Source organism: Benincasa hispida, chromosome 7, assembly GCF_027475165.1.
Source record: "Benincasa hispida cultivar pf3 chromosome 7, pf3_genome.v1.1, whole genome shotgun sequence".
Classification (NCBI taxonomy): Eukaryota; Viridiplantae; Streptophyta; class Magnoliopsida; order Cucurbitales; family Cucurbitaceae; genus Benincasa; species Benincasa hispida.
This window is the reverse complement of record NC_143484.1, coordinates 49,658,199-49,676,249: the sequence shown is the minus strand read 5'-3', so window position 1 is coordinate 49,676,249 and position 18,051 is coordinate 49,658,199. Positions and strand designations below refer to the sequence as shown.

Here is an 18,051-nt window from a genome sequence, read left to right as displayed (position 1 = left end):
TACGAAATTTGAAGGTAGTGAAGCGAGTTTTTCGTACTTCATTTGGTAGGTGTATCTCTGTGTTAGCTTATGAGGTGTGGGCAACTAGGCAGGTTATGGAGGCTGCTCAGGCTGCGGTAGAATGGAATACTGATTCAGAGTCGGTGTGTGCGAAGGCAGCTCGGGCTACTGAGATGTTTTGGTCAGTGGCGAGATTGAAGGAGGCATCCTTCGGTAGAAGGCCAGGGTCAGATGGCTAGAGTTAGGTGATATGAACATAGCTTTTTTTCATCGCTGTCTGTTCGTTCTCATCGCAGCTGTAGTGGTTTGTTTATAGTCATGGATACTGGGGGAACTCACCAGACGATGCATGACAGGGTGGTAGGGGTGGTGGTAGAATTCTTTCGAGGTTGCTTAGGGACTCAGTATGTGGGGTATAGGGATCTTACTACTCGAATTGGGGATATTGTGCAGTTCAGCTGGCCCGATGAGGGGGTGGAGACACTTGGTTGGCCAGTGAGTCGAGAGGAGATACAGAAGGCTTGATTCTCGATGAAGTCTGGGAAGGCTCCTGGGCCTGATGGGTTTTCAGTGGATTTTTACAGAGCTGCTTGGAGTGTGGTTAGGGATGATTTTTGTGGCGTTGTGCTGAATTTTTTTTAGACATGTTACCTGCCTGGTGGAGTTAATTCTACAGCCGTTACTCTCATCCCTAAGAGGCAGGGAGCTGAACGTATGGAGGAGTTTTGTCCTATTTCATGTTGCAATGTTATGTATAAGTGTATCTCGAGGATCTTAGCTGAGAGATTGCGGTTGTGATTGCCTGATTTCATCAGTAGAAATCAGTCTGCGTTTGTTCCAGGTAGGTCGATTTTTTATAACATTTTATTGTGTCAGGAGCTCATGGGGAACTATAAGGAGGGCAGAGGGAAGCCGTGTTGTATGCTAAAGGTTGATCTTCAGAAGGCGTACGATTCGATGAATTGGGATTTTCTGTTTGGTGTGTTGTTGGCTATAGATACGCCCCTTCAGTTTGTGAGTTGGGTGAGGGCTTGTGTTACTTTGCTTAAGTTCTTAGTGATGATTAATGGTTCCCTTAAAGGGTTTTTTCTGGTAGGGGTTGAGGCAGGGGGATTTGTTGTCTCCTTTTTTGTTTGTGATGATGATGGAGGTCTTGTCTAGGTTGTTGAATAAACATCCTGTGTGCTTTAGGTACCATGATCGGTGTGAGTGTTTCAGCCTAACTCATTTGGTTTTTGCAGACGATTTGATGATTTTCTGTTAGCTGAGAGAGATTCTTTGGAGTTTGTGAGGCAAGTATTGACAGAGTTTGCAGAGCTGTCTAGGTTAGTTACAAATGTTGGAAAGAGTTCCATGTTTGTTACGGATGTGGAGTCGGGGGAGGCGAAGGAACTAACTGCGTATATGGGTGTCTCTCTTGGTTTGTTGCCTGTTAGGTATCTGGGTTTACCTTTATTGGCGGGTCGGTTGAGGGCTGTGGATTGTGCACCTTTGATACAGAGGATTACAGCTCGTATTAGAAGCTGGGCAGCGAGGTTCCTCTCCTTTTCTGGAAGGTTGCAGCTTGTTAGGTCTGTTTTACAGTCTTTTCAGGTTTTTTTGGTGTAGCATCTTCGTGTTGTCTGCGTGTGTAACTCATGAGGTTGATCATCTATTACATAATTATTTATGGAAGGGTAGTGTGGTGAGTCGGGGTGGTGCACGGGTGGCGTAGGATGAGGTGTGCTTGCCGTTGGGGGAGGGGGAGGTTGGGTGTGAAGCATGTGGCCTCTTGGAACCAGTCTGCTATTATGAAGCTGCTCTGGCTTCTCTTAATTAAATCGAGGTCACTATGGGTGACGTGGGTGGAAGCGTATGTTTTGCGTGGGCGGTCGTTGTGGGCTGTTCGGAGTGAAGTTGGGAGGTCTTGGTGCTTGAGGCTATCTTGCGAAGTAGAGATAGATTCAAGCATCTGGTTCGTTTGATGATTGGCGATGGACGGTCTTGTTTTGTTTGGTGGAATCTTTGGCTGCCGGGGGGTGCGATTTTGGATTCATACGGGTCTACGGTGGTTCATGATGCAAGGAGTAGTTTGGAAGTGTGGTTGTCGGAGTTCATGGATGGTGAGGGAGGTTGAAAGTGGCCTACAGTGTCTTGGGAGCTGCTTGAGATCTAGATTTTTATCCAGGCCTAGGGTGAGGGGAAAGGATTATTGGGTTTGGGTGTCGGATGCTAGTGGTTGGTTTTCTATCGCTAGTGCTTGGGAGAGTATACGTCCTCGTCGTCCTAGGGTTTCTTAGGCTGGTATTTTATGGGCGGAGGGTAGTATTCCGCACCACTCCTTTTGTGCATGGTTAGTAGTGAGGGACAGGTTGGGTATGCGGGATTGGTTGAGGAGTTGGGGTGTGTTGTCAGAGGGGGGTGTCTTCTGTGTGGGAGAGGTGTGGAGTCGCGGGATCATTTATTTTTTGAGTGTGGGTTTGGGAGAAAGGTGTGGTCTAGTGTGTTGCGTCAGTTGAGATCGACGCATCGGGTGGCTGGTTGGGATGTAGAGTTGAGTTGGTTGTGCAGAGTGGGGTCGGGTAAAGGGGTGCGTAGTAAGTTATTCTGTATTTTCTAGTGTGCTTCCATATACTACATTTAGTAGGAGCGTAATCGGCAACTGCATGGAGGTCAACCAAGGTCGGTGTCTGCTCTGGTTCACTTTATGGTCTCTACGGTTCATGCTCATACTACTTCCTAGCGAGTTGACCTTCTTGGTCTTATCTAGTGTGTGTACGAATGTTTTTTTCTTTTTGAGCTTTACGTTATTCTCTGTTTTGTTGTAGCCCTTAGTTTGTGGGGTTTTGGGTTCTTTTCTCTATCTTTCTCCTTGGTGGTTTGCGAGTTTGCATTTATGTGTTGATTTTGTTCTGGTCTTATCCTGTTGGCATTGCCTTTGTTTTGGTTTTGTTGTCCTGTTTTTGCTTGTGCTTTGTTGCTTTGATACTTTAATCCTGGACTGTGGGATCCCCTTGTTGTTGTATAATAATATCACATATTCTAAATATATATATATATATCCTCATGATAATTAACCTAATCTTTCTTCTAACCATTTTCACCGTTCCTAAACCCTAAAGAAACGCTTGATTTTAATTAAATTTTAAAAATAAAAATAATTTTTTTAAAACTACTTTTATCTTTTTTAATTTTCAAAATGTGGCTTAGTTTTATAAACATTGTAGAAATGAATAACAAAATAAAGAAACTTAGATCCCATTTGGTAACCATTTTATTTTTTATTTTTACTTTCGAAAATTAAGTCTATAGACACTACTTTCACATCCCAATTTCTTCCTTTGTTATCATTTTTCACCAATGGTTTAAAAAAAGCAAGCCAAATTTTAAGAACTAAAAATAGTTGTTTTCAAAAAGTTATTTTTATTTTAGGAATTTGGCTAAGAATTCAACCAGTGTACTTAAAAAAGTTACAAATCATGGTAAAAAAAAATTGGATGATATAGGCTTAATTTTGAAAAACAAAATAGTTACCAAATTGAGCCTTAGTTTTTTTTAAAAAAATTGTTTTTGGTTTTAGAAATTGGTTAAAGAATTTGAAAATTATAGTAAATAAATTGAGAGAAAATAAACACATTTTTTTCTAATATATATAAAAGGTTTCAATTCTATAGATGTATTGACATTGACAAATATTTATGTAAACCAAAATCATTTAAATAATTAATTAAACTCTTTTCACTCTCGAGATAAATTATAAATCTTATTATTAATATTTATATTTTTATTGGTGATTAATTGGTGTATATTTTTTACCAAAATGAACATAACTCGACTAATATCAAGTATATATGATAACCTCAAGGTTAGAGGTTTCACCCCGAGTCCACAGTTGTCAAAAATAAAATAATATCTAAATATTGAAGATATCAACTTTGATATCTATGTCAAACTCTTCCATTTAAGGATTCCGAGTTGTATAAAACCAAAATTACTACCACCGCATTTAGAAAAAGGTGCGTTAACCAGCCAAAGAAAGATGAAAACCATATGCATTCATAAAAGACAACCCTTTGCCCAACCTTCAGTGAATGTAAAATGTAGGTTTCAGAAAAAGGAATCGAAGTAATGAGAGTAAGCAGAATTGGGCAGGCTACTCTCCAGGGCTTCATTCATATCTCGAGTAGTGCATTAGGCTTATCAACGAATCGACAAATATTTTAATCATCGGATAGAAATCATTAAACAAAATTGATCATTCAAATACAATTAAATTTTCATAATAATGATGCAATATATATTTAAATTTTAAGAAAAATTTGGAACTTTGTACACTATTTAAAAATAATTATTATTATTATTTTATAAAAAAAAAATCTCAAGCAACAATATGAAAAGCTTCCATTTTTCTCGAACGAAGAAGATGGATATAATATATATGAGTATGAAATCTTTATAGCTGCATACGAAGGTATTAGAATAGATCTTGTTCAGTAAGAACGTTTCTCTATACTTTTTACTACAGCAAAACCAATGCAAATCAGTGATGTTGTGTATATATGTACCACTGTTTGAGTAGTTGTGGTATGAGTGTATGAGAAAAAGCAAGAATTCATTAGCATATATTTTAGTATATGAATCAGATATTTTCTCCATTGTGTTCTCTCAGGCTAAAGCAAAGTACCTCCTTTGGCCTTCTCTAGAAGATACTAAATCACCTCAAAGTAGATCACTTCGACTCGTGATCCCGAACAAATTGAGCAAATTTGGATAGAAATTCTTGTGGGATACGCACTGGGCGATAACTTTTATTAAGCCAAACTGCTGTACCCTTTGCCTCCAAGATTGGCTAGGGAAAGAACACAAGACAGAAAATGAGATTACAAAGTTATCAGGCATCCAAATAAGGTAATTAAACTGAGAGGCAAATTAATTGTTCCATTACCAACCTCCATATTTGGAAGCTTGAAAATGAAATGATCAAAGTAGAAGCGAGCAGCTGATGTGCCTGAGATCCTCACCTTAACAACAAATCTGTCTCCAGTCTAGTTGCATTCATCAAGACAACATATAAATAGTAAGATACTGAGTAAATTATTTAGGTGCAAAATTTATGGCACAATGGTTTATCAGTTATCAGTCATCCCATGGAAGCTACAAAAGACATCATACTCTAAGTGGTGCAAGGAACTTCAAAGACAATTCTGATAAAGCTAATGCATCTCCATCACGAGCAACTGCATCAGGACTGAGGCCTATACTTTCCAGCAGTTCATGACGACCTGATTATGTCCTCGATTTAATGTCTTGGAAACCAGATATAACATGTTTTGAATTCAGTGATAATGCTGTAAGTCTATTTCTTTGAGAATAATAAGATTTAAGAAATCAGGCTACTACTGATCGATGATTGAAAATCTTGAGGGCGAAAAGTGCTTTAATCATCTATTTCCCAACTCAATCTAGGCCGGAAAACACTTCAAAGTTCTAAACCTACCACAAAAGTCATCTATGAGCACCTGTCAAATTCAACATTTTACATCTTCCAGACTAACCCCCAAATTTTTGGCTTATTCACAATAGCATTGAACTATCATGAAAATAGGATATAGTTTACCGAACAAATGGAGTTACCAACTTCATGTCAACTTCGGCAACAAACAGAAGAAAAAAAAATTCTAATGTTTCCAAACAGCATTCTTGTCTCCAAACTAAATATAATTATTGATATAACTAGCTCTTGCACCAACCATTTACTACTTAGAACACCTTTCCCCAGAAAATAAGCAATCATAATGGTTATAAACTACAATGAGATGTGATGCTTATTAGCTTCAAACAGAAATTCTCGACCCACAGGACATAATTATAAACAAACGAAAACATTTGAAATCGTGTAAGCCTCCACACTTATACAGTCAGACAGCTCAATAAAATAATGAAAAAGATTAAAAAAATGAGGGAGTGGAAACAGAAACCCTGGTGAGGAAAAATAAATACATCCCAATTCACACAAAGATCACTAGAAGAATAATGAGCAAACAAATTTGAGAAAGATCATCACTAAGAAGCTTTATAGAAGCGGATGTTGGATTTTACCATGTTGGCAATAACTTGCATAAACAGCATTGTTCACAACACCGAATTGATCCAGCTCATAATCACGAACTTTGAGTTCAATATCTAGGAAACCATCCATCCTGTAATGGTTTAAGGTGTTCTATGTTCAATCTTTGGCATTTTTCAATAACAACAAGACATTTTATCCAAAACAACACGGAAGGGATTACTTCAGGATAATTAAGAAACAACAATTGCAACGTAAAAGGATAAACATCAAAATAATTCATCCCCTGATTGTAGAAACCGATGCAATTATATATAAAAAAGATCAACACTCCACCCCAAATTCCAAACAAGAGTAAAGACATGAAACGATTGTCAAAATCATTAGCAATTTTTTTCCTCGAGAGAGGGGGCGGGGGGACATAATGCGCGAAGGTCCGCTAATGTCGACCAAGAAGAAGCCGTGGGGGACAACATATGTCAAAGATCTTGACAGAGAATGCTAAATGGGAAGAATAGATTAAAAATTTTTGAAATGTGGAAAGTACCCTTTGCCGGGTTTGAGATCAAAAGAAGAAGTGATGGAGCTTCTCGTTACTGGGGGTGATCGTAGGTGTAACGATGTCGACGGCCGGCTGATGGGGAAGAAAACTGATGGAGAAATTGGGAGTCCTGAAGTGTTGTTATGGAAGATCGGAGGCGGTGACGGAATCGGAAAAATGGAAGCCTGGAACATTGGGCGGTTTCTTGTGCTGTCGTCGACGGATCTGTCGAGAATGGGAATCGTACTGTCAGCCGGATTTATCGGTGAAATAAAATTACAAAATATATAGACAATGGATTAAATATTAAAACGAAGTCAGGATGGCCGAGTGGTCTAAGGCGCCAGACTCAAGTTCTGGTCCTCGTGAGAGGGCGTGGGTTCAAATCCCACTTCTGACATCTTTATTTCTTTTTACTTCTTTCTGTTGGGTATAACAATTTTATAAATAAGAGGCTAAATTTTATAAAATACTCTCAAAGTTTAGAAATAGTTTCAATTATCTTTAACTTCATAAAATTTTCATGTAAACCTCTGTCATTTTTTTTCTAAGTTGTCTTTTAAAAACATTAGAAATAGTCTCTTCAGAAATAATTTGCTTTTCAAATTTGATAGTAGAGGAAGACAAATCTAAAGCTACACAGGCAGTTAGCTCACCTAAAGCTAAATAACGGTTGGGTTGAGAAGTTTTGAGAATCTCAAAACTTTTCGTTGATTAGGTTGGCTGCTTAAAACCATAGATAAGATCGTCGGATTATTTTTTTTTTCCTTATAGATTTAAAATACTTAAATTCATTTATAACACATAAGTAATAACTAAAATCTCACAAAACATAAATATTAAATATCAAATATCTATTTTTTCAAAAAAAAAAAAATCAAATATGCACGATGTCTATCACAAACTTTAGACTAAGAAAAAATCGTAATAATCTCAAAAGTCAAACATTAAAAATTCAAAAATCCTTGAATCCTTACTCAGTCAAGTATTAGACAAAGACAGACAGACATATATATATATATATATATATATATATATATGTATGTATGTATGGGTTGGGTTAACTTGAAAAAAATTATTTAAATAGAGATCCAACCCAATCGGGCAAAAATAGAAAAAAGATTGAAGGATTGACTAGATAAATGGCAAAATTAAGAGGGTGTTTGGCTCACCAACATGAATTGAGTTGAGTTGTATATTTTACCAACTCACCTCAACTCTCCCTTCTTCTCATATTTTCAATGGCTCTACCCATCAGCCATTTTCATACTCCGAGAACTAATCCCCAGACTCCAACAACCACCTCCGATGATAACTTCGACGACCAACTCAGGGCTCCGACAACCACCTCTGATGAAAATTTCGAAGATGAAATCCAGACTCTGACAACCACCTCCGATGACAGCTCCAGTGACCAACTCCGAGCTCCGACAACCTTCACACGACCAACTCCAACAACCAATTCTGGCCTTCGACAACCACCTCCAATGACCCAACTCCGACGACCACCTTCATGCTACCAACTCCGACAACCAATTGGCCCTGACAACAAACTCCGACGACCAATTGGCTCTGACAACAAACTCCAACAACCAATTGGCTCTGACAACAAACTCCAATGACCAACTCCAACTACAAACTCCGATGAAAATCACCTTCAATGATCATCTTTAAGCGAGCAACTCCAACGACCAACTCGGGGCTTTGACGACCATCTTCGACAACAAACTCCAACAACCATCTCTAATACCACCTTCATGTGACTAACTTCGGGCTCCGACAATCACCTTCGACTACAATCTCTAGCGAAAATCATCTTCGATGATCAACTTTGACAACCACTTTCACTCGAAACAACTCCGGGATTCAACAACCACCTCCAATGACAAACTTCGACAACCAACTCTAATACACCTTCATGCAACCAACTTCAGGCTATGACAACCATCTCTGACTACAAACTCTAGCAAAAATCATCTTCGATAATCAACTTCGACAACCACTTCCGACTATAAGACTTATGACTGTTAAAGTATGTTGTCGGGTTATTGATTATATAAAAAAATATTATTTTTCTACATTAAGTACAATATTTATACGTAAAAATTTGTAAAAAAATATTTTTATTTAATTGAATTCACATATCAAATAAATATTAAGAATATTAGATAAAAAGTATGTAACATATAACAAAAAAAAACCATAAAATAGAAAAGAAATCATGGAACATTTTCCAGCAAAAATTAGTGAAAAATAGAGATTAGTTCTCTGATGATCCTCCAAATTTAGAGGAAGTGAAAATAAAATTGTTGAAGAAATGTGGTGACATTCTATTATCTGTTACGATGATGGGGGAGATTTAATTTTAAAAAAAAAATCATAACATAGTAAAAATATAGAGCAACAATAGGAAGAAAAAGATGATAATGAAATTCATAAAGAAAAATTAACTAGAATCAAAAGTTTTTATTTTACTTTGGTTTCTTATTTTATTTAAACATGTTTCTACAAGAAATGTAATGAGTTAATTGTCATTGCCCAAAAAAGAAAGAAAAATTTTAAAAATTAAAAGAAAAATTGCAATCCATATTTTATTCAAATAAATGGTAGAATTATTGAATAAAAAAAGTTTCAAAGCAAAAATAGTAATCATAAAAGCATATTATGGAATTAAAAGAGTTTCAAAAAACTGCATCAAATATCCAGATATATGAACTCTGCACCCCATACACATATGAACTCTATACCCAAACACAGACATATGAACTCAAACCAAATAACTCTGCATCCCAAACACAGGCATATGAACTCTACAGACATATGAACTCCAGACATCCTATCTTAACTCTGCGTCTCAAATAGCTCCTAAAGGTTTACTTTGGACAAATAACAAAAAAAAATTGTAATTGTTAAAATGACTAATTTGGATAAATAATAAAAAAAAAAATTAAAAGTGTAAAATTGTTAAAAATATCCTCACTTTAATTAAAACATCCAACTTAAGAATTCAACTTGCGAAGTTTATAAATAAATCATAAAATACCAAAATACCCTATAACCAAACCAAATACCACAGTACTCGATGCACCTGCTAAAAATCAAATCAAAGCCTATTTGATATGATTGATACACAACCTAAAGAGTACATTCAAAATACCAAACAATCTTCCCCAAAACAAAATTAGGGATTTCGATTTTTATAAACTAAAAGTCACACACACCATAAGCGTGAAGATAAAAGCGGAAGTCTGTTCGGTCGACCAATCACAAACCCTCACTTCTCGAGCCACCTACAACAAGAATTCTCTGCAAACCCTCACAATAATCTCGTCCATTCCGGTAAGCGACTGTAAATCATGGAAGAAAGTCTAACCTTCTCATATATACTCTTCTCTAACACTCGTTTATCTCTCTAAAGGACATCAAAACTCATAATTTTACAAGTGGCAATTCTAATCAATCTATGTTGTGGAAGAAGAATATAAGAAAAAAAAAAGGGGAGAGAGATAGAGAAAAAGTTGTGAAAGAATAACAAAACAGGAGCAGAAAAATCCACCCTTGGATGTGACAGTAGCAAAAGCTAACAACGATCGATAAAGAACCAGCATGGTTGGAGCGACAGGGTGGCCAAACCAATGGCAAACAAGGTCGTCCGAAGGGGAGCGATGGCAAGGTGACCTTGCGAAGCGTCTATGCGAGAGTGAGAGATATAGGAGGGGGGTCGGATGACGGTTGTATAGTTCTTTTGGTGAAGACTAAAATTCTTGGAGAAATCTTGGAAGAATCTAGGAGTTGAAGTTTTTATTCATTGATTAAAATGAGTGATAAGTTCCCTTTAAATATGCCCAAAGGGAAAGAGCTTGTACACACTTAATTAACTAACCTACCTAACCTCCTTTAAATAAACCCAAAGGATAAGGATTGTTTCACACCTATTCTAAAATTAAAACTGAATTTAAAAAGAGAATATAATCTGTCATTTTACAAGAAATATCCAAAATACCCTTTTTACAAGAAATGCCCAAAATACCTTTAATATCCCTACATCAACTCGGCCCTCTTAGAATTAAACTCGTCCTCGAGTTTTAAGTTGAAAGCTTGAACTCATCTGGGGCTTGATAAGGGAAGATGTCTGTAACATTGAAAGTATTGCTTATATTGAATGAAGATGGGAGGTCGATCTTGTAAGCATCATCACTATATTTCTCAAGGATAGCAAATGGTCCGAGCTTTTTTTCATTAAGTTTGTTGTATGCTCCTTTTAGCAAGCAGTCATTTCAAAGATATATCATTACAAGGTCTCTCGACTTGACTGCAACATGTCTTTTATGACTATCTGCTTGAGCTTTGTATGTGGAGGTTTCTTTCTCTAGGTGGCCAATAACTTTCGAGTGTAGCTCTTGAATACGTTCCGCAAGTTGTTCAGCTTCTTCGTTAATATCTACATTATGAGGAATAGTTGTAAGAATAAAAGTCAAATAAGGGGGTTCAGTGTATACAATCTCAAATTGATACTTCCCTGTTGATTTATTTTGCATGTTGTAAGCTAACTCCGCTTGTGCAAGGTTAGTGTCCCATTATTTTAGTTGATTCCACTTAGACATCGAAGCATATTACCCAATGTTCGGTTTGTAACTTATGTTTGACCGTTCATTTGTTTGTGGCTTAAAGAGCTAAATTTGAGGTTAGTGCCAAAACTTTTTCAAAAAAATTCATAAATTTGACATCTCTATCAGACACAATTGTCTTTGGAATTCCATGAAGCCTGACAATATCTTGAAAGAGAAGATTAACAATGTTCAAAGCATTATATGAGGTACGAAATGAGTCATTTTACTAAACCTATCCACAACGACAAATATAGAGTCAAACCCCCTTTATGTCCTTGGCAACCCTAGTATAAAATCCATCGATAAGTCCTCCCAAATGTTAGTAGGGATTGGAACAGAGTATACAAACTGGTGTTTTGAGCGTAATATTTAGAGAGTTGGCAAGTAAGGCACATTTTTACTAAATTGTTAACATCTTTTCGAAGCTGATGCCAGAAAATTCGTGTGGCAAAGGTTTCATAGGTTTTGTCATGGCCTAAATGAGCTGCTAGGCCGCCCGAATGGACTTCCATGACGATAGCCCCGCGTAAAGATCCTTGTGAGATGCATAACCTATTACCACAAAATAAAAAACTATCCAAAAGGTGGTAGTCCTTAGGAGGAGAGTTAGAGAAACATTTATGCCAAATATCATGGAAATCAGGGCCATTCTCATAACAATTTGGTAGATGATCAAAGGAAATAATTTTACTTTGAAGCATGGTAAGGAGAGATGACTTTCTACTCAAGGCATCAACCACTTTGTTAGTGATTCCAAATGCATGCGTGATGATAAAATCAAATTTTTGTATAAAAGAAATCCATCTAGCATGCATTCGGTTTATGTTTTTTTTAGAATGGAGAAATTTGAAGGAATAATGATCAGTTATTAAAACAATTCCTTGCCTATAAGATAATGTTCCCATTGATGGAAAGCTCTGACCAATGCATAAAGTTCTTGTTCATAAGTGGACCACTTTTGTCTAGTGCATCGCTTAACTTTTCACTAAAAAATTCTAAAGGATGGGATTCTTGTGAAAGGACAGCCCCTATGCCAATAAAACTTGCATCTACAGCTACTTCAAATACTTTAGTAAAATCCGGGAGAGCTAAAACCTGTGGGTTGGCTAATTTGTCTTTTAAAGCATTAAAACTATCTAAAGTCTCTTTAAACCTTACAAATTTACCTTTCTTTAGGCAATGAGTTAAAGGAACAGCTATGAAGCTAAAATTCTTAATAAATTTGTGGTAAAATGATGTTAAACCAAGGAAATATTGTAACTCTTTGACCGGTATAGGTATTGGTCATTCTTTGATGGCTAAATTTTTTTAAAGATTCGCTTAGACACCTTCTTGTCCAATAATGAAGCCAAGAAATTTGATGTTTCTGCATAAGAAGACATATTTCTTAGGATTGATATATAGAGCATTAGATTCAAGGATAAAGAATACTTCCCGGAGGTGTGTAAGGTGGTCATTGACAGTCTTGCTATAAATTAGGATGTCATCAAAGTAAATGACCACAAATTTGTTGATGCAAGGTAAAAATATTTAGTCCATAAGTCTTATAAAAGTGCTAGGTGCAATTTGACAGCCCAAAGGACACTACAAGCCATTCAAATAGTCCTTGGTTAGTTTTGAATGCGGTTTTTCACTCATTCCCCGGTCTAATTCTTATTTGGTGGTATCCACTATGTAGATCCACCTTGGAAAATACCTTTGCACCGGTTAATTGGTCAAGTAGGTCCGAAATTCTTGGGATTGAAAATCTATATTTGATTGTTATCTTATTGACCGCACGACTATCAATGCATAAGCGCTAACTACCATCTTTTTTAGGAGCTAAAAGAGCTGGGACAGCACAAGAGCTGAGGGGCTAGGTTGAATATGTTTCTTATGTAAAAGATCTTGGATAATGGCTTAGCTTGATATCACCAGGGCTCATTTGGTAGTGGGGCAAGTGGGGTAATGAAGATCCAGGGATGAAATCTATGTTATGTTGGATATCCTGGAGTGGAGGTAAGTCATTTGGGACCTTAGTAATGGACGAAAACTTGTCTAAAAGGTTTTGCACTTTGCTGTCCATAGGGGTTGGTAATAAGGCCTTGGGTTTGGCATGGACAAATAAAGCTAGTTTGAATGTGTTTGCATTTGCCCAAGCTTGTTTATAAGGTATGATAGAAAAATGTTTGCCTTGTGCTTCTCCTTGATGGTATGTTTGCTCATAGGAGTTTTCAAATCAATAGGTACAAGGATCACCTTTTTACCCATCCATTCAAACTCATATGTGTTAGTATTACCATTATGTTTGGTATGATTATCATATTGCCAAGGTCTTCCAAGTTGAATGTGACAAGCATTTATGTCTAGGACATCACATATGATTTGATCTTTTAATATGTTCCAATCGACAATGGAATTGTACAAAGTTTATTAACAATAACCTCTCCCCCTTTTTTAATCCATCATACTTTATAGGGGCTTGGATGGGGGTCAAATTTAGGTTAAGGTGGTTCACAAGTTTCTTAGACACCATATTTTCCGAGCAACCACTATCAATTATAACGTTGCACACCTTCCCGTCGATGGTATAACGGGTTCTAAAAAAAGCGTGCCTTTGAGGATTTGTTTCGATCACCAGGGTCAAGAAGACCTTTTGGATTACACAAGAAAGAATGTCTCCCTCATCCGGTTAGGCCACATTGATGTCTTCCTCAAAGTAGTCCTCATCTTCTTCATCTTCATGTTCTTCTTGAATTGTGAGGTTCTTCCTTTGGGGAGAATCGTTAGAAGGTGTCCCGTTTGACCACACCTAAAGCATCTATAAAGATTAGGTCTATTGTAAGGATTATTATTATTTCTAAAAGAAAAAATATAAGGACTTCCATTAGATTCAACTTCTTTCCCCTTGTTTTTGGTAGGTACTTCACTGGACTACCCTTTTGAAATTTCTACCATGGATTTTCTGGTGGTTGTTGAATTTCTATTCCAATTGCTACTCTGGTCAGTTCATCATTTATATTTTAATACTTCATCTTCCTCGACCGTAGATGCCATAGATACTACTAATGTCAAAGAATATGGGGGCAATAAATGTAATTTTTCCTTGATGTCTTGTCTCCAGCCATCGACAAACCGAGCTATTTGTTGGCTATCACTTTCGGCCAAATTGTTCCTAGCACTTAGGCAATGAAATCCTTCCGTATAATTTTCAATTGTACGAGTTCCTTGCTTGCAATGGTGAAATTGGTTGTAAAGAAGTCTCTCATGATTAGCCAACAAGAACCGTTTTTTTCATTAATTTTGACATTTTTTGCCAACTAGTGATAGGTCTTTTACTATACAAACATCGATTGCTCTGAATTTGATCCCACCATGTCAATGCGCCACTTTTAAGTTTCAAAAAAACAAGTTTTACCTTCTTGTTCTTGGGTTCCTATATAATCAAAGAAATTTTCCATGTTTTTTCATCCAATCCAAAAAGATTTCGATATTCATCTTGCCTTATATATGGGTATGTCGATCTTCATTTTAAAGTCATTTTCTTACCTCCAATTTGGTTGTCCATGCCAATCTTGATAATAATCTTGGTTTCCATATCTTTGTGCTTGTATAAAAGTAATTTGTTATTTAAAAAGTGGGTTATTCCCATGAGGTGGATGTATTATTCTTGCTCGGTAATGTGGTTGGGAACTAACCAAGTCTTCATCCTTAGATGTATCAGAATCCAGCCTCAACAAATTTGGTGGCACGGGTCTAAAAGGTGGGTAAATCGGTAGATGTTGATGATTATAAACAAGATTTAGCAAATGCACTCCTCTATCTTCAAATCTTTTATGTACTATTGTTGGTTTTTGAATTCTTGGAGGAATTTCATGGACCCTCCTGGGCAAATCTTGGTTTCTTTGAAGTAATTGATATTGGTTCAGGCCTTTGTTGAACTTCTTGTAGCTGATCTTGATTGTTTCCACCAGCTTGGAGTCCACCTGGTGCTTCTTGATGAGTTCTTGACTGATTTTCAACCATTCTTCCCACGTCCAAATTCAGTTTTTCAATTGTTTATTGCAAACCCGTCGTAGAACTTTGCATAAGTAGAAAAAGATGCTTTCGCATCATTAGAAGAGTGAGGAGTTTACCGAGCCCTTTACTCGCCATGAGGTCTCTTCACGAGGTCGCTCTAATACTAAATGGTGACGACTAAAGAATTTTGGAGAAATCTTGGAAGAATCTTGGAGCTGAAGTTTTTATTTATTGATTAAAATGAGCGATAAGTTCCCTTTAAATAGGCCCAAAGGGAAAGGGTTTATACAACCTAATTAACTAATATAATCTCCTTTAAATAGACCCAAAGGAGAAGGATTTTGTCACACCTATTCTAAAATTAAAACTATTTAAAAAATATATATAATCCTACATTTTACAAGAAATATCCAAAATACCCTTTTTACAAGAAATGTCCAAAATGCCCTTAATATCCCTACATCATCTTTCCTCCTTTTGTTTTTGTTTTTGTTTTTTTTTTGTTTTTTTGTTTTTTTTTTTTTTTAACTTTTATGTATATAACTCAAACCCTGAAATAAATTTAATTATATATATACATAGAAACTATCTATTTATATATTCTCCTAAATAATTTAATTTTGATTTCGACCTAAAATTCAAAATTAAATGGAGACATAGCCAAAATAATTTAAGATAAAATTAATTTTCAATGATTAACGTGCTCAGAAGATTGAGTAGAAGGAATTGTTTATGCATTATTATTCAAATACAAGGTATTTGTAGGAATCAGAGAATTAGTAGAGAGTAACAAAATAAAGATAAATTAGTAATCAAATTTGATAATAAAAAATAAATTTAAAACCTGAAAGAGGTTTGTTTGTTCCTGCTAACTCACTATTGAAAATACATTGTATTTCCAGAAGTACCAGACGATACAATGTTAACAACTACACATAAATCATTCTGGGGGATTTCAAAAAAATTGACATCAACCACAATACATCCTTATCTTCAACCATTCATATAAGATTTAAATTGTTGGAACAATCTAGTATAATGTCGAACAAGATATAGAAACATTGGAGGACGGAAAAGCTTACCTTGAATATAACCAACAAATTGTTGGAACAGTTAATTTGATGGAATATAAGCCTCACCAACACAATAATCATGATAGTGTGAACTTTTCATCCCATCTAACATCGAAAAGAATCCTTACTCGTTGTAGAACATAGCAAAAATATAAAGATTGAAACAATGCCGTCCTTTTTGTGGAAAAGATGACTTTTTTTTAGATACTGAAAAACAAAGTATATATAAAAAAATTTAAATGATGTAATAATATAATAAGATGACAAGTAATAGAAAATGATAAAAAAAAATGATAAATGATAAAATTGAATGAAATATATTATTTGTTGGATGATAATATGTATAAAAATAATTAATAAAATCTTAATCGAAATCATATATTAATACGAATTGAAAATAGTAAAAAAAAATTAATAAGATAATGTAAAATTTGAAGATCTATTATAAATTAAAATCAAAATGGATATATACAAATTAGAGATTGATTCATTTTAAATAAATTTGAAAAATGGTTATACCAAATCAATTGTGATATTAAACTACCAATTCGAAATCCAAATTCCCCCAAAAAAAAAACAGCACATTTTTTTCTTGAATCTGTTGGGTTGGAATCTTATAATTGATACACGAAATAACAATTACACTATATTTCTATTCAAAATTAATAGTTGATTTCCATTTATATTGTATTTCTAATCAGAACTGATACACACTATAGCAATTACAAAATTGGTATTATAAAAGTAGACATCACGTGAGCGACCCACGTTTTGTCAAAATTCTTATTATTTCCGTTTTTCACATAAATCTAAAGGACCCCAAATTTTTCCATTTTCTCTAATTTCTTAAAATTGGACATAACCCAATCCAACTCATGAATTGGGTGTTCACCTTTTTTAACACACACAAATGTGTAAGTATGAAAATTTGAATATTCAATCATAAGAAAGCATACCACTGAGCTCAATCAATTAACTCATTTTAATAGTTGCCCTCACTTTAACTCACTCTTTGTCAACGGAGTAAATTAGAGATAAATGAGAATTTGAACTTAAAAGTATATATATCCATTACCACTATGCACAACGAACTAACTCACTAATTAGCTAGTAGAGTCTTGATTAATGGCTCCAATGTTTGGGTTACCCCGTCTAATTTTTCAATGTTGTTGAACTTGGTTGTCATTGGGCTTAATTTTTGTTACATATTTGTTAACAGGAAAAAAAATCTTTTTTAAGTAGACTTAAGAAAACCATATTTGTTCGTCCCTGAGGTCACCAAAAGTTTGACCTTGATCGTTATTCTTAAGTACCCACTGTACAGTTTTTTATTTTGTTCTCTCTAAATCCTACAAATATAAGTTATTACTCAATATTGCAAGGTTAAAAATATGTCTTAGGCAACTTTAGAAAAAAAAAAAAAAAAAGTGTAAAACGAAAATTTCTGAAACAAATAGCAACTCATTGTCCAATTAAGGATGCAATTTAAAGGGGAAAAAAACGTTAAAAATAAATGATAAAAATATAATAGATTTTGTCCACATGTAAACTTGTCTATGAAAGAAGCAAGGCCAAAACGCCACGGCGGAAGAATTCAACACCAACTGGCACCAATTCTCCCATTAAGAGCCATTACCCAATATAATATATATATATATATCAATCTATTAAACCACCGCTCTGCACTTTCTTCAACCCCACAAACAAAATCATTCATCTTCATGAATGAATTAGGATTCATTTTGGATCTATAATCGCATAAACCCAACAAATTAATTTGTG

General features: G+C 35.4%; 2 protein-coding genes and 1 non-coding gene across 3 annotated transcripts; 2 read left to right on the top strand and 1 right to left on the bottom strand.

Moving 5' to 3' along the window:
* Positions 1 to 531: 531 nt before the first annotated feature.
* On the top strand, positions 532 to 1,608 carry LOC150035220 (uncharacterized). The gene is made up of 3 exons (XM_090315271.1): positions 532 to 600; positions 877 to 1,082; positions 1,242 to 1,608. Exons 1-3 carry the CDS (start codon positions 532 to 534, stop codon positions 1,606 to 1,608), a joined length of 642 nt encoding a protein of 213 aa, XP_090171397.1.
* Positions 1,609 to 4,409: 2,801 nt separating this feature from the next.
* Positions 4,410 to 6,865, bottom strand: LOC120081720 (acyl-acyl carrier protein thioesterase TE3, chloroplastic-like). The gene is made up of 5 exons (XM_039036819.2): positions 6,594 to 6,865; positions 6,079 to 6,179; positions 5,152 to 5,261; positions 4,929 to 5,024; positions 4,410 to 4,828 (listed from the first exon to the last, which is right to left on the bottom strand). The coding sequence occupies exons 1-5, from the start codon at positions 6,779 to 6,781 to the stop codon at positions 4,709 to 4,711; spliced, it is 615 nt and encodes a 204-aa protein (XP_038892747.1). The 5' UTR covers positions 6,782 to 6,865; the 3' UTR covers positions 4,410 to 4,708.
* Positions 6,866 to 6,903: 38 nt separating this feature from the next.
* On the top strand, positions 6,904 to 6,987 carry TRNAL-CAA (transfer RNA leucine (anticodon CAA)). The gene has a single exon. It is a non-coding gene; the product is annotated as a tRNA-Leu (tRNA).
* Positions 6,988 to 18,051: the final 11,064 nt, after the last annotated feature.